Raw genomic sequence first — 16,914 nt, forward strand, 5'->3', positions numbered from 1 at the left:
GCTTTTTGCTAATTTTTCGCAAAGGTCTTTGTAAGGTTTGCTAGAAGCCATCCCTCCTTTTGTGAGGTGCTCTCGGTTGCAGGGAGCCCTACAAGGCTCACTGCAATTGCTTATTTTTTATTCATTATCTCTGTGCAGCTGCTACTGGGAGAAGTTGTGATGTAACATGATCTACAGTGTAGGCTGATGACATTCAGCTCTACCTCTCATTTTCATCAGAAGCAGACACAACCATCACCCGTCTCTCCCGACATTTGGCAGCGGCACGAATCTGAATTAATGACAGTTGGCTGAAGCTCAGTTGAAATAAGATGGAAGTAATACTGACTCTCAAGGAAAAGTAGGAGGAGGACCTGGCAAAGTTTGAAGCTGTTTCATCAGCTGAAGGAAGATAAAAGACCATTGTCAAAGTGACTGCAATTTCAGGTTTTGACTAGATTCATCACTACGCCTAACCTCCCAGACTGCAGAAACATCATTTATCACAGATAACTGCCTACAGTGTTCTATCTTTCCCTGTCAAATTCAGCTGTTATATTACTCATTTATACTTTTATCATTTCTAGGGCAGTGTGTTCTTGTGTAGGACAAGCAAGAAACGATCAGAAGCTCTGAGTGGCAGGCAAGGCAGACTCCTTACTCCCAAGCGTGGCAGCTTGCAGGGGTGCGTTTGCTGTTCTCAGTGACAGCATGTGAGATTCATGATGTCCGGCTGTATGACCAAACCTGACATGACCTTTGACCCCAGATACTTTAAACGCTTTAAAGGGGGTTTCCAGACTCAGGAACCAAATTGAACTGGAGGTATTCTTAAAAAGTCAGAGAATTCTGAATGGTGAAACCCTGCCACTGAAGTCCACAGACAACAATTCTGACCTCCACTGGGGAGGCAAAGGATAATTCACTAGTGCTAGGGAGGTAATTATATCCTTTTCAGTAATGCAAAAAGTTGTGAGCACACTACTTCCTTTGTCTATATTCATCTATTCATCTATGATTTGGTTAGGAAGGAGAGGAAATAAAAAGTTTTTTTTTTTTTTTTTTTTTTTTTTTTCTTTAACAAGCAGCTTAACAGAATATTATCAGCTAATTCAATTCTTCTACAAAGCTTCTTTCCACACTTGACCTATGGACAACCTGTAATGTGAGCAAGCGAAAGAGCCAGCCAACCCACCCACCAGCCCCAGGCATTTCACAATAGAGTATATTTATACCTGCTGTCACGGTGCTGACTGTAGGGTACAGCAGATGTACTGAAGCTAGTTTTAAATCAGCAAATATGTCCACCGGTTTTAAAGCATGTTAGTATGTGGCTTAGATATCAGTGGTTGTCTAGCCACAGGATCAGGGAGCCAAGTGTGCCCTCTCACCCAATTTCTGTGACAGGTTTTGCAGCCTGGGCAGAGCTCCAGGCTGCTGTGCTCTGCCTGCTGGCTGTGCTGTGCCACGAGTGTGCTAGACATAACCATCCTATATGCTGAATCCTAAGCCAAAAGATTGGCTGGAACCTGGTGCAAAACTGCTTTTTCTTCAGGTGTTTTGGAGGACAAGAATTGAAGTTGAATGTGCTGATGGTAGACGTATTATTGCTATGCAGCTATTTCTGCCAGTGCAGTTTGCATCTTTAATGCTCCCTGACCTGGTTCCCTGAGGAGCTCGAGGCTAATATTGGAGAGCATATAGGTCAATCTCCTCCTAAAGGACTTGGGAGTGGTGCCTTGGGCAAGGAGCAGGAGCCTGCACAGCAGGACACAAAGCACCATGTGTGCACCCCCGGTCACAGGGTGTGGGAGCACACCTGGAGCTGGGCACGTGTCTCCTGCTGATGGCCGTGACATCCAGACCCCATGGATAGAAGAACTGCAGACTGAATGTAGAGATGAATCAAAATATTCGTGGCTTTCACATGACACATGCACTCTGCTTTTCATCTCCCCTGGCCTTGTCTCACCACCTTGGGAGTACAGCATATGTGTACTTTTGGCATATGGCAGTTCCTTGCAGTTATGGGGCTGCAGGGCCTTCCCCTCTTGTTCAGAAAGAGTTTGGCTTCACCCCCATGGAAAGAGATGCATACCTGAAGTCTTAAATATACCAGTGTTACCCACAATAATGGGGAGGAGATTATTGAAGATTGAGTGAGAGCAGGAGGAACAGGGTTTTGAGAAGCATTAAGAAATTCCTCAGAGGAGCCAGATTCTGTTCATCTCTACCAGACACAGACCCTTTTGTGCCATTTGTACACTACTTATCATCATGGTGTGGCACAATTAATAACAGAAATTACCTTACATAGAGTTTTGTTATTGTTTTTAGTGTATTTTCACCCAGTCACACTGTGTTAGGTGTTTGGCATGGAATTCCCCTTCAATTTTTTACTTCAAAGGGAGGAAGGGACAGACACGTTTAGCTATGTTTGGTTTTGAATAAGAATAGGTGCCTTTGCAGTATCTGATGCATTTTGGGGTGCATTATTTGTTTTCATATAATATAAATATTCTAATATGTTTGAATAAGATAACGGTTTATCTTATTTCTGTTATAATGTCATTGAAAAATGAAATCTGCAAAGGATGTCGTTAAAAACTGTAGTTTATGTTGGCCTTTGGAAAAAAAAAAAATGTGGTTTATGTGCTGCTGCCATCTGGTGATTGTTTTCCTGAAATGCTGTACAAAACAGATATAGCCGTATAGAGAGGGATCAGTCCCGCAGCACCACTATGGTGAGAAGTATTTCTATACTGATGTCTCTTACATGCAGGACAGGTGTAGAGCTGTGTATTATGTTTGGTTAGAAAATAAATAATATAAATAATCCTTCTTAACTTAGTTCACTTGTTCGTCATCCTTTCTGCAATGTGGAAAGTGAATTGGTGTTAATAGAAGTTGTGCAGGAATATTAAAAAAAAAAAGAAAAAAAAAAAAAAAGAAAAAAAAGGACCAAGAAAAGACTTTTTCTTTTGCATTTCAGGGGCACAAAGTAAAATGTTTATGTCCATAGTCAACAGCCAATAATCAATGCAATTGCCTGTAAGAGGGCTACCTCCAAGTAGAGAAAGACAGCATGGTTTTGCCACATACATGGGAACTGATATGAACAGCAACATTTATTTCCCTAAAATGCTGAAAACTGTACAAAATAATTTCTTCTGGTGCAACAAGGTTTAATGGGTTTCAGAAAATCTACTGTTCTGGGTAACAATGCCAAAAAAATGGTTCTTTGTGGCTTATGTGAAATATATATTTTCAGTGGAGTTTTATTAGTCCTTAGTGGCCATATAATAGAGTGTGAGACCTAAAATCAGTGGTGCTTGTCCTCTCTGAGTATCAGGAGAGGGGATTAAGCTGCAGCAATTCTCCCATCACAAGACAGGACCATCTGTAACTGCCGTGCAGTTGACGTATTCAGCTAGCACACAGCCAGCTCTTACTGCAACATCCTTTTTTGTAATGCTATAGGCAGCACAGTGCTGTTAAGGGTAACATACAGACCTGCAATTCCCAGAGCAGGAGGAATAGTGTGTCCAAACGGGAAAGATATTTGTATGTACCAAAAACAAACCTATTTCTGTTTTGAAAGTATTGTTCAAAAATGTATTTCTGAAACACTTTTTTTCCTGTAAGACAGAAGCAATTCATCTATTTTTATTTATTTATTTATTGCAATATTTTGGAGAATCAGAGCCTTCACATCTTTCACGTGCTTCTGCTAGAGCTGTAGAACTGTGCAGCTTTGGCGCCTTTGGTATTTGATGCCTGTGTTTGAGAAGAAAAGCACAGAACATAAGAAAACATCTGTGCAGTTCTGGCACGTCCATGGACAAGGTGTGACTTTCACTCATTCCATCTCTTACTTCAGTGGTAATTCCATTCAACTGTTGTTGACTTAAACTATTGTTGAATTGAATTGTTTTTCAAGCCCCAGTCAGCAAGGTATTTATGTGTGCACTAAACTTTGGGTGTAGGAACATTATGCATAGATTTATGCCTGAATCTAGTTTTCTTGCTGAATTTAACATGTGTTTAAGTTGTAAAGAAACTAGTGCCTTGAGAGTTTCACATGAGAGATTGCATACTGTCTTTGCTTATATAGCTAAGTGAAAAATTTAGACTAAGCCTTTCAGGCTTCTTTTACTTTGATGAGATATCTGACTACATTGTGGCTCCTCTGCATTGTTTAGTCCCACGTATATAATAGTTTTAGAAATGCTTAACTACATCAAGGTCCTGCAAAATTTCAATAACTACAAAAAAAAAAAAAAAAAAAAAAAAAAAAAAAGCATTGCTAGGCTGCAATTGGCCATTCTGTTATTTCCTGTGACAGGATGAGCAGTCCAGATTTTAATTTGTGGATTTAAAATTCAAATTTGCACAAATGCTCTTGCCTTTGAATTTTTTTGCCTGTGCTTCCCCAAATACTCAAATGAGGTAGAAAACAAACACTGGAGTGCACTGATCCATATTAATGTGATTCACTAGACATATAAAAAATATAGTATGATTTACAAGCAATGCATAAGTTCTCATGGCATCTTTTCATGTTGTGAGTATTCTCCAGACTGGAAACTAGAAAGAGATTGTGTTGTTTGTAGCCAAGTCCACATAAAACCAGCTGCAGAGTCTTCAGAGGAACCCAGAACTGCACTCCAGCACTTATTTTTTATTTTTTATTTTTTTACTAATTAGGGAATATTCTTTCATTAGTGGTAAACCTAGAAGCCCAGTAGGTTCAGAAAGATACTGCACGGAAGGCTGGTGAAAACGGAAGTCACTGTATCTGCATGCCAATAAGGGGAGAGAGAAAACCTCTTAATGAAATTGGATTGATCAAGCAAATGGTTGGAAAGCTGTGGGACCTTTGAGGTTTGGAAGGCATGTACTTTCTTATGTGGTACAAAATGAAGCAGCAACCTGATTAGTAAGTTCCTCTAACCTATTTTTATTTAAAATTCAGGCGGAACAGAAATGGAATGCAGGAGCTAAACTATCCCAGTTCAATTAGCACAGAAAGGCGAAGAGCCAAGGTTTTCCTCACCAAGGTCTTCAGGGGAGATTCTGAGGTTTCCTCTTTCCAGCATAGCCAGATGTATTCTCTGCACAGGGCCCAGAGTTGTAATTTTTATCTCATAGTTGAATACTGGTCTGAGTCTCTACTTCTTCTCCAAACATACTTTATCTTTCCTTTGTGTGATGCTCTGCATGTATTTGCAGAATCTCTACAGGTTTGGGTGTCTCTGCACACTAAGAGAACTGAGTGGAGCTACATGAATAATGGATATTTTGGTTCACTGGATGAACCAAATGATTGGGGAAAAATGTGGTGTAGGTAGAATGGAATTAAAAACATGTTATGCTTAGTGTTCAGGGGATTTAACCCATTTTTTGCACCTTTCTCCTTTAAATTAAAAAATGCAGTTGCTCTCAGGGAAAATATATATATATATATATATATATATGTATATATATATATATATATTTGAAGAGAAAGGACCATTTTAAAAATGCCAAAGTATACTATGCAAATTTTGCTGATTCTTCCTCCCATCTTTTTGGTCAACTTGTATCCTTCCTAAAGATGCTCTTCCTGTTGCTGAAAGACTTAGTTCATTTAAAAATAAGGAATTGTTGCTTCTAAGCAGTGAGAGTTCTTTAGATGCTAGCAACAGCATACAGTCTGGACATTTTCAGAAAAGCTGATGTTTAGAGGAATTTGTTGTTGGAGACGTAGCAGAAACTTGGGCTATGGCTATCCTCACCAGGTACTACTGCCAAGAAAAACTATACTGTTACCTTTGGCAAACTATTAACTTTCACAAAGAGGGAAACTCTCTTCCTTCTCAGGACAGCATTAGCCATGCTCTAATTTTCAGTCTCACTTACTCCCTCCCTGATTGGAACGCTAAGTGGAAATGAAGTGATAGATTGGCCCAGTCCTCATCCAAAGTACAGTTTCCCCAGTACACAAATGCTGCCTTCCACTATGCAAATATTACTTAACTCTGGTATACAGACATTAAACCAGACATGGTTTACTTGACTCTCGTATACAGACATTAAAACTGAGCTGCCTCAATTTGAAAAGGATATCATGTTTAATCTAGTTTCTATATAGCCCCAGCCTGCAGCATGATCTGCCTTCCCAACATGGCACTGCTTCGCATTTCTCCCGGGAGCATGCTGTTCAGCTTGAAGTCTGTGTGGGAGCACTATGACAATCTTCATATCTTTTCACCTCACCTTGAATTGGAGCACCGTATTTGTTTTCACTAAGTCTTATTTTAAATTCAGACTTCCGTGGAAATCACTGAAATTTTCACTGGCTTTGAATAAAGTGTTCTAGAGTCAGAGAAAAATCTAATATTTTAAAAACTCCTTGTCTCCACCTGCATGGATAGCTTAGATGTGACCTGGCACATTGGGTAGGATCTCACATGTCAGTGTGGGATGTAACGATTAAATTAGGTGCCTGAATGTACTTGGAAAAGATCTGCAGCACAGATCCTCAAAGACTTCACTTTACATGGATTAAATGGGGAATTTAAGTCTTTACACTAGAAATATTAGTTAACTACACATCTAACATGTAGGTAGGTGCAAATTAGATGCCTAACTTGGATGAAGGTGATTTCACCTTCAATGGTTTGACTGAAATGTGCTTAAGATGGTTCTCATTCAACCATAAATTTATTTTCTCTTGGAAGTTTATATTTTGCTTACATAAAATTGTAGAAACTGGATTCATACTCAGAATGGTCATTAGGTCCTGTCACATAACCATTTTTAAATACAGATACAGACTTTCAGAGTGGTTTAAGCCTTGGTTTATGTATACACTTTGAACGTTATTTAGTGAGAGCCATAATAGCTGAGCACACATGACACCTACTTCCAGGGGAGTTCAGGGAGACTCGTGGAGGTCTTTCTGTAGCCTAGTGGCAATGATGTTAACAGTCTCTGTGGACATTTAATCCAGTCATTATGTTTCACCTTGTGCATAAAGATCAGCCCAGAGTGCACCATCACATACCTTGGGTAATGCTCTAGCTAGTGCATGGATATATAAATGTGGCTGGACAGACTGGGCGGTTGCAATATGTAAACACTTTTGACTATGTTGTTGGAACAGATGCATTGCATTTATTGTAAGTAATGGGCCAGATCTGACTACAGCCACCTGGTCTTTACTAGGTTAGAAGGTGAATTCTAACAGCACTATTCTTGCATTAAAAGTTATGCTTGTTTTATTTAATTCTTCCTTTTTTTTTTTTTTTTTGTTGTTGTTGTTTCCTGTATGTCATTTCTAGTAGCATTTCAGCTAATTTTGTATTATACATGTTTCAGGATTAAAACAGGCACTAAATAAGCAGATAACATGGTTTTCTAACTCTGCAGATTTTAAAGCTTGAAGGTCAAGCTTTGTTGTATCCTCTGATGGAGTGTCTTTCTCGTTAATTTGAGTCTCACAGTGGCTTGACTATAGCAGCTAAAACATTTCTACTTTTCAAAATATTTGAAGCCTTTCTTCATTTTTATGTATGGAAAACTATAGGCCAGACTAACACACTGGAAGGAACAGCTGGCAAAGATGCAAAGGGTAATTGAAACAGCTTTAAAAAAAAGTTTAGAGAATCTGTAGAGTAGTCTCCCCGGGGGGGGAGAAGCTGAACTATGATGTCGTCTGTGGGAAACTGCAAGGATGAGTTTTGAGACCACCCACAAAACAGGCATTTTTCAGCAACTTCATTGCAAATTTTGTAATGTATGAGATGGGAAGCACTTATTTCTCATCTGAAATAGAAAAGTGCTGATGATACTAAGTGACAATGCAAGTAATTCATTTAAAAAACATAATATGTGGTTTTGGTTCTTCAGTTGCTGTCTACAAATAGATTGCATGATTTGCATTATTTGATGCCTCATTCTTTTGCTTCCCCCAGCAGAGGTGATGGTGACAAGAACAAACAGCAGCCAGTCAGACAGCAGTGGGTTCATGGAGGAGCTGCCAGAGCCCTTAGTTTTGCAAGTAAGGAATCAACCAATATTCTATATTAATCAGCAGGTCTATGAAAACTAAGTAACCCTGGCACAAGTAACAAACAAACAAATAAATAATCATGGAGTCAGGAAAGCTTCATGAAAACAAATTAATCTTCCTAGAAAACCTCAGAAGGCAAGAAGCATTCTCAGAGCTTTGTGCAATTCTTCCACCACACTAATGCAAGATTTGTGCAAGGTTAGAGAAGAAATAATACATGAATCTTTGGTTCTTTGGTTTGCTGGGTATTTAGAGATGCATTTGAAGATGCCTCCTGGGCCCAGGGGTGCCCAGAAAAAAGTAGTGGTTGCCAAATGAAAATCATAGTAAAACTGTAATATTCTTTCTCTTTTCCCTTTTTTTTTTTTTTTTTTTTTTCTCTCACTTTTTTTCTTTTTTTTTCCCTTTATTTTCTTCAGAATGCATCTTTGTCAGGAAAGATGAATATTATCTCTGATAAATACAATGAAGAAACAGCCCTGTCACATAGGACAGAGTTTCCTATGTTAAATCAAGATTTCCAACAAAATCCAGATGATTGTGTTACTGAGGTCTTCACCACAGCTTATGAGAGCATCTTGACAGTATCTAAGCCAACAAAAGCATGCAGTGACCAGGGAGAAGAGATTTGTCTCCTGCTGACTGCAGAAAATGGTGATTATCAGGCCCGTAATACTGATCTGCAGAGTTTTGTCCAAGAAAGATTACTAGATGTGGATAAGAAAGAGCTTAAAACTGGAAGAAAGCAACTGGAAAAAGAGCAGTGCATGAAACAGGACACTCCTTGTTCTAAGAGTGATACTCAGGATGAAGGAGGTCCTATCTCCTCAAAATTTGATCATCAGTTTTTTTTCAGTACAGCACCTAAAAATGCAAATATAGCCTTCACTGAACGGAGTGATACAAACCATGTAGTCATCAGTGAAAGCAAACACAGAGGCAATGATGAAGGTGAGAGGTGCCTGACTGAAAAGCACATTGGATTTGCATATCATGAAAATGCCTATGGAAGCAGTATGGAACATGTTAAAGGACTGTGGTGGGGCCAGGAAATGATTGGCAAAGATGGTACCCTGCTTACAGTGAATGAAGAGACAAATAGACAGATGCTCTGCAATGTGAATAGTAATGCAAAAAATACAAGATACTTTTCTGAAAAGGGGCTCCCAGAAACTCTGTGTCAGGGCACAGCAGTGCAGAGAGGGAGTAGTGCCACTTCAAGCAGCTCTCCACAAGTATCTTGCAGTCCTCCCTGCTGCCTAGCAGAAGGGCCTGGATTAAGTTTCCCTGAAGATCAACAGACTGGTAGCATAAGGGAAATGTTAGGTGCTGACAAACCTGAACAGGCAGACACTGTCCAGAATGGTGAATTGACTTGTACTCCTCTGAAATCTGTTACAGTTCAGATGCCTTCAGGGCTGGAGTTTACTTCAAGGGTGAAGTGCAAAGGGCAAAATACTCCTCGCATTGAAAGTCTTGCTAAGGATGACCCTGTGGACTTGTCCAGCGTGTTAGCACACTCTGAGGGTCGTCTTGTGTGGTCAGACCCAAGGCCTTCAAACGATGATGGGAAGCAGACTACCGAGTCCTCCAGCCAAACTGACACCCTCACGAGGAAAACCAGGCCGTCACCACTGCTTTGTCCACCCCATAGCCACCTGACAAAATCAACCTCTCTAGACAGCATGCTCTTTGGCAAATACAGGTCGTACCACTGGGATGAAACCTCTGGCGTCACAGGTGCACAGGGCAGTCACTGCTGTCACTGCTGCTGCCACCACAGCAGCTGCTCAGGGACATATCCTGTGGCTCTTTCTCCCCATTGCTCTGTAGGCTGCTGCTCAAACCATGCCACCACCAAGCTGCAGCTCTTGAAGACACCGACACTCCTGCAAGAAACTGTGATGCGAAATCTTCCTCCAGTGAGTAGGTTCTTTCAAATAATAATGCATAGGAGGCTGACACACTTACTTGTTAAATGTGCAAGCTATCTTTCTCTTTCCTCTCCTGTTTTGCTTGTTTCTTTAGTGAAACATATCTTGGGAATACAACTGAGAAAATGGGGAGGGAAAGAAGCACTCCATTCTGGACAGAAGTGACAAACATGTCTGTGTGTCTTCAGTTTTGTTGGGCCACTTACTTCATAATGTATGTTCATCAACTCAATTTAAAATATTTACTGTGAACTAAGTGATAAAGTTTACAGGTTAAGTGCAGAGAATAAATAAGATTTGATTTACAGAATGAGTTTCAATGAGTTTCTGTGAATTAGATGACTTACAGTAACTAAGTATTATACTGGGTAGAAGAAGCAAGGTTATATGATTTAGTTCAATCCTCTTTACTGAGAACTAACTTAATTTATATTATAGTGTTTATTAAATACTAACTGTGCATACTCAGTTATATACCATAATCCAAACTGATTTAAATTGAAGGGAAGAGCAACTTCTCAGAGCCTCAAGCCATTTTGCCATGGTAGAAAAAGCAGTTTCTATTAAATCTAAGGTTGTGTTAAGATGACCATTTGCAATAAGAAGACCAATAGTAAAAAGTCACCACATCATTATTTTTTTTATCAGAAATCCTGAGTTCCCAAAAGCTGTGAAAGTACTCAGGGTGTGTTGGAGAAGAAAGAAAGGAAGGGGACTGAGAAGGGCTTTTATGTCCTGAGAAAAATGTGGTGCAATATACATCCTGCTAGTTTTCAGGACTTCCCGTTTTTCCTCTTTTGATGCCACATCGTTGAATATATAAATCTGCAATGTCTCGTCTTTGAACACTATATGGAAAAACATGCATTAGTTAGCTATCATGCTGTTGCCACAAGATGGCAGTGAATCAGTACCTTATTGACTACTACTTAATCACTCTTCTAATAAGGGCTAGTGGTGATTTTTCTTCTGCAGTCTGTGGACAGGGAGTATGGGAGGAAAAGGCTTTGCACGATACTGTTATCCAAGATCTGTCCTTAGGGATATGGCTTCACATTACAGTCACTGTGCAATTAGAGAGTGAATATTCTGAATATTAGCCACTCTTTAGGTATTTCATGGGTGCATATTTATGCTTTACACTAAAGGTAAGGTAGTTTCTATGTATTTTACTGTGAGAAGCTCTCTCAGATTCTACCCCATTTATCAAAGGCATGCATGGGGAATGCAACCACTGTGGAGCAACTGGTAGATAGTAAATTTACCCTACTTGTACTGACTTTACTTGAAACAATGGCCTGCCTGGGAGTGTTCCTGGAAAAGTTAGTTCCCCCCTCCATCCCTGTTGAGACTGAACTATGAATAAATCTATGTGAACATGTGCTCTGTGATATGACTGAAGAGTCAGTGCCAGGGGAGTTGCCCTTACCTCATCCATAACATTTTCACAAATCTCATTATACTTTTTGGATCTTTTGCATGGTGTTTTCTGGATTTCTGTTAGTCTTGAGGAATCATCTAGAAATTTACCTATAGCCATTGACTTCTTCATAGCGATGTGCATGACAGGAGCTCTTCAGTCTCATTTGGGCACACCTTTCTGATGGCTAGATGTTCTGATGGCTAGATATCCTGATGGCTAGATTTCGTGTTGAGAAGAAATCATGTTTATTATATGGGTACTGCTGACTTATATCGCTGTACTCTCACCTAGGAACAGCCAAACTTTCTGAGGATCGAGATTAAAGACTGTGGAGGGAGCTGAGAGGGGATGAGCAATCAGCCAACACTTGATGTGAAGGTCCTCGTAACACAGTTAACTGCCTCAGTGGGGTGCATGATTGTTGCCCTAACCTATAGCATTAAGAGAACCAACAGTGCTCCACATGGAAGATTCTTAGGAGAGCTCTGCTCCACTACAGTCATAGGACCAGCTCTATCAAACCACTCCCAGTCTCTGGTTAGCCCTTTCTGATGCTATCCTATGCCACTAGGAGCTAGATATTTCATTTGCTGTTATGGGAAATTTTATCTCTGGGTTCATGCAAATCAAGAGTGTGCCTGTTGAAATGGAGATTGAGGATGAGATTTATCAAATGCATGGGGAGCATCTTTTGCCCTCTAGCTGAAGCTGGTTCTTCAGCAGGGCTGACTTCCTCATGTTTCAGGCCTCGTTGGGACTGACGGACATATTCAAGCATACAAACATGAAGAGCTCTTCAAAGGCCTTGATTGCAGGGATTCAAAGAGATCAAGAATTGTCACACTTTGTAGACGTGCCTCTTGCTCTCTGTCAGTTACAATGGTCAGCACTGGAGTGCAGGTTCCTACACTATCTTCCCATGGTTTACCAGAGACTAAAATCTGCCAAAACAAGAACATGCTGAACTCCTGCTTGCACTCAGCAATTTCAGAGTAATAGGGGGCATGCCTTCAGAAGGCAGGTGGTACTATCTCCAAAATCACTTTGATGATGCTGTCTGCATTACTTCCTTTAACAAAGTATTAAAAGTCAAGGAAAAGTCTTTAATATATCTAGAAACGTAGACATCTATGGACTCTAGTAACAGGATTTATTCTGATGTTACTAGGAAGTTCCACTTGTATTATTCCTGTGTTCCAAAGTAGTAATGGGAGAATCTTATGATTTTTTCTATGCTATCACTGCTCATTCATCTGATCTGCTTTGAGACATTCCTGGTGTAGATGTTTACATCAGAGTAGATGTAAGTGATTAGCCATACTAGATTCCTTCTCTTGGTCAAGAGAAATGGTGACATTTAATGATTTTATGATTCTATGATTTATGGCATAGATCCTCTGACATGTTATGGTTGTCTAATTTTGAAACAGAACAATTGCTCTGTTGCCATACTTGGATGTGTATCTGTTACGGTAAATGTCTGCACTTTGTTAGATAAATCCAATTCAAAATGTCTAATGGGTAATAGATGAGAAATTATCAGAAACTTAGCAGAAACTGTCATGAAAGACATTTGTACCTCTCATAGTTCTATATTTCTTCCCTCTCATGCTTACTTTCCTTCTCCCTCTTCCTAGTTCTCTTTTTCAAAACAGTTTCTAACTTCCAGTGGACAGTAATTCCTCATTAATTCATAGCAACTCATTCTGCTGGAAGATAGTATCTGACAACAGCATAATATCAGGATTTGGTGCATTTTGCCAGATTTTTGATCAAAGTCAATTTCCCACTTCAGTGGCAAAAATGCACTTGCCATGGAGACACTCAAAGAAAAGTAGTAAAGTGGGGTCTCTTCTTGCTTTTCTATGCAGTGTACCCTCCAGGAAATAGAACTGATGAAGATCTCCTGCCAGCACTTCTGTGAGAAGCTGGATGAGTTTGAACAGCACCTGACAGAACAGCAGGCACTGCTTTCTGATGTTATGCCGGATGAAGGAAGGTAAAGGCAGCCCCACACACTTACTTAAATCCAAAGTTAGCATCAGCATCAGTGCCTATGGGCATTTACAGTCTGTCTGGACACTTGTGTTACCTCAGCATTATTAGTCAGTGAGGTGCAGCCATGGGCATCCTGTAAGTGGAAAAGTATTGTGATTTTTCTCAGAAGAAAGTCCAGCTACTCTCTATACTGTTCAATCATGTATTATGAAGGGGAAAATTGCTCTATAAATGTAGACCAGATTTTTAGTGTTTAATTACTATATTTTAATAGCAATAGGAATCCAGAAACAGATTTCAGTTAGCTCTTCATGGATTCAGCCCACTTTCACAGTGATTATTGAGAAGCCTCATTTATACAAAAAGTTAGTAAGGGCTTCTAGTCTTGAGCTGCCTGAAAGTAAGACATTTATGCAGTCTTTGTGATAGTAATATATCAGAACTGATGAACGTGCCCAGACTCAAACCTACTCTACAACTGCAACATGCTTAATTTTGCAGGTAGGGTAATTGAAGAACTGGAGTTGAGTGGGCAAGGGCTGTTATTTTTTATTTTTCATATATATATATATTTGTTATTCCATGATCATGGGTAGAAATCAGATGGCAACAGTGTGTGATACACAGGCATTACGATGTGGCTGAGGAAGAGGAGCATGTTCATTGCCCATTCTAGTGTGCTTTCACTTCTGTCCCTGCAGGGAGGAAAGCAGAAACCTGCAACTCCTACGGAAGGCCGTTCGACAGGAGGTGGCAGAGCTGGAATTACAGCTGAATGATCGAACTTGCCAAGTCAGGGAGGGCATCCTGATGGTATGTTGCACAAACCACCACTCTGGGTCTTGTGGGAAGTTTTCCTAACGAGCTTGGATTAGAGGGTAAAGACTGCAATGGCCACTGATAGAAGTCCTTTTGCATATTTTACATTAGATATATCTGTTGGAATAATATGTCCTCTAGGCCTTTCTCCTCCTTTTTATGGCAATGTCTCATTTGCCAAATATAGCATATCTTCTTTGGACCAAGCATAAGAAGCAGGAATGCTTCATATACTCTTGTGTATCCTGCTTGATTCCTTTTATTATATTTATATTACTGCAATATGCTTTTCCTTCTATTTTCTCTGCAGCAGCTGGACCAATTACTGGTAGAACAATCCCATCTGTTTTCTGAGCTTGGACTCTCTGATTGGAAGGGAGAAAGAAATGCCCAGAATAAACAAGCACTTCCAGATGCTGCTGACACTGTGCATCCTAGAAGTGGGTGCTCAAAAATGGTACTTCAAAGAGCTCCTAGCAAAAACATCACAGCGGCATGCTCTCTAACAGCCCTGCAGCCAGGGGCACCCTTGGCACCATTTTCTACCAAGACAGTGCCTGAGCCAAATTCAGATGAGTCTGACCCACAGGAACCCTCCACCAGCAAAAAGGAAATAAAAGGACCTCCCCAAGCAAAAATGGACTTTAAGGCCTTTATACGCAATGTAAGAAGCTGTTTTAGTCTCAGCCTCAAAGTTTTAAGTGGAAGGGTTTGCTGACTCACAATGCAGTTGAGCTATGCAGTGCCTGGTTGCCGCAGCCTAGATCAGGACACTTTCCTGCTAAACACTGTGTTCATCCTAAGGGACGGAGCCTGTGCTTCAGGGCACTGTCAGCCTGCACAGGCAGCACAGGAACAGGCTGGGACTGGACCTGCCTTGCTATTTCTCTCTAAGCTGTGGCAATGACCCAGATGCTCCAGAGAGAAGCACATATAAATAAATAAATGATTTTTGCTAGACCTGCTTGAACTCTGGATGTAACTGTTTAACTAAACGGTATATTCATACCTCTCCCATAGTGTGAAATTAGTAATTTATGGCTTCAATTTGCAAAGCCAATTACCTATTAGGTTTTACAAGGGCAGTGAAATGGAAGGTTTATTGTTTTTCCAAAGAAATTTAAAGTCAGCATTTCTGACAGATCTCATCTCACAATGTAATCACAAAAAAAAAGAAAATAATAATAAAAATGCCTGCCTTTCTGTGTATAAAATATTTCTAGCTAATTTCTTATCTGCCTTACAATTTGATGATCTGTTCTATCTCAACATGTGTCCCAATTTTTAAAGGAATGATCATTCTTTTAAGGGAACAGTTAGGGTCCAATTTTGCATAACATTCATATAAACACCATTGGAAAGAATACTCTGTATTGTAATCTTATACTGTTTTCCTGATTTATGTTGATATTGCTATTGATATTACCCAGCAGAATCAAATTCCTTTGCACACAAATCAAAGAATGAGAACCATAGACAGTAAGGAAGAAGGAAATGAAATTTATTTGATATCATGTTTTGTCCTTCTTTTGTACCCATTTCCTTTTCAGAGTAATCTTGGTCATTTTCTCAACATAATACTTTTTTCATTCTGTTTATTTTTTTTTTCAGTTGAAGAAATCTTTCAGAAGTCCTTTAGGTAATGATTCAGCAGAAGGGAAAGACTGATGGAGGACAGACTGATGGATTTTGTTTTTAATAATTATGGCCTTTCTCCTTCAATACATGGTATATCTCAGAAGCAAATGAGCAAAACGCTGCTTTATGCAAAGTTTTGATCACAGCAGTTTCATTTGCAATCAGGTGACTGGCCAGAAAAGCAGACATCTTTAAAGGATATTTCAAAAGGGACTCTGCATTTTCCTATTTTGTGAGTGCAAAACTTACTGTATTACTCTTGGCATGACGTGGGGCTGTTCTTTGTGTAAAGTCATTTACAAAGAAGAGGAGAGGGCTTGTTTTAAGAAGAAACTTATGAACTTGTGGACAGCCTAGGAGATACCTCTAGAATCTATTCTCCTTAAAGCCAGTTATTTTAACATAGTCCTTCAACCAGTATTAACCCTCAAGTCCAAACTACCTTGTATAGCCAGTTCCTAGCCATCTTCTAGCTTTTAACTAGCTAGTAAAACCTAATTTCTCTGACTAATTCTATGAGGCTTGTATCTATTGTCTGTATCAAATCAGGAGCTCAAAGACAGTGTATAAAATGTTAAATACCCACACTGTCAAACCATTACTGTGGATAGTCTCCTGGCTGTCCTCTTCATTTTCATGTTTGCTTCACACAAATCTAATTGAATAAAAAAAAGTCATAAAAATAAAAATCACGGGATTATAAACCTTCAGTCAGAATCCTGGTTCAGTTTTCTGGGGAGTGCTCAGAACCTGGATTCGTGCAGAAGAAAAAGAAACCCCCAAACCAACAAACAAAACAACAAACAAAAAACACTAGAAAAGACCTCTCTGGTTTGGAGTATAGCAAAGAAATCCAACTAGCTCATTTTCAAAGCAGTTTGTGCTACTGCTTTCAATTTAGCCCTTCCCAGGCTGTGAGACATCCTACTGGCTTGTTTGTTTAATGCTCTGGAGGGATCTTAGGTGTCATTTAGGCTTTGGTGTTGCAAATCACAGCTCTGCAAAGGTGCAAATAGGAGTAGCATTTGCACATGTTTAAGGAGAAAATGGAGTCAAACATGCTGAGC

At 39.7% G+C, this 16,914-nt stretch overlaps 1 protein-coding gene across 6 annotated transcripts in view; it reads left to right on the forward strand.

The window, feature by feature from the left end:
- The window catches only part of ITPRID1 (ITPR interacting domain containing 1), a 49,914-nt gene extending 33,259 nt beyond the window's left edge, over positions 1-16,655 (forward strand). For 5 of the 6 annotated variants that reach the window (XM_035316715.1, XM_035316717.1, XM_035316713.1 and 2 more), the window contains 6 exons: positions 7,938-8,023; positions 8,455-9,957; positions 13,264-13,391; positions 14,092-14,203; positions 14,520-14,873; positions 15,821-16,655. In XM_035316715.1, coding sequence (XP_035172606.1) covers positions 7,938-8,023; positions 8,455-9,957; positions 13,264-13,391; positions 14,092-14,203; positions 14,520-14,873; positions 15,821-15,877 — 2,240 coding nt within the window. In that variant the 3' untranslated portion in view covers positions 15,878-16,655. The remainder of the gene's footprint in view (positions 1-7,937; positions 8,024-8,454; positions 9,958-13,263; positions 13,392-14,091; positions 14,204-14,519; positions 14,874-15,820) is intronic. The other variant, XM_035316714.1, reaches the window with a different exon arrangement.
- Positions 16,656-16,914: the final 259 nt, after the last annotated feature.

Source organism: Oxyura jamaicensis, chromosome 2 (assembly GCF_011077185.1).
Source record: "Oxyura jamaicensis isolate SHBP4307 breed ruddy duck chromosome 2, BPBGC_Ojam_1.0, whole genome shotgun sequence".
Lineage (NCBI taxonomy): Eukaryota > Metazoa > Chordata > Aves > Anseriformes > Anatidae > Oxyura > Oxyura jamaicensis.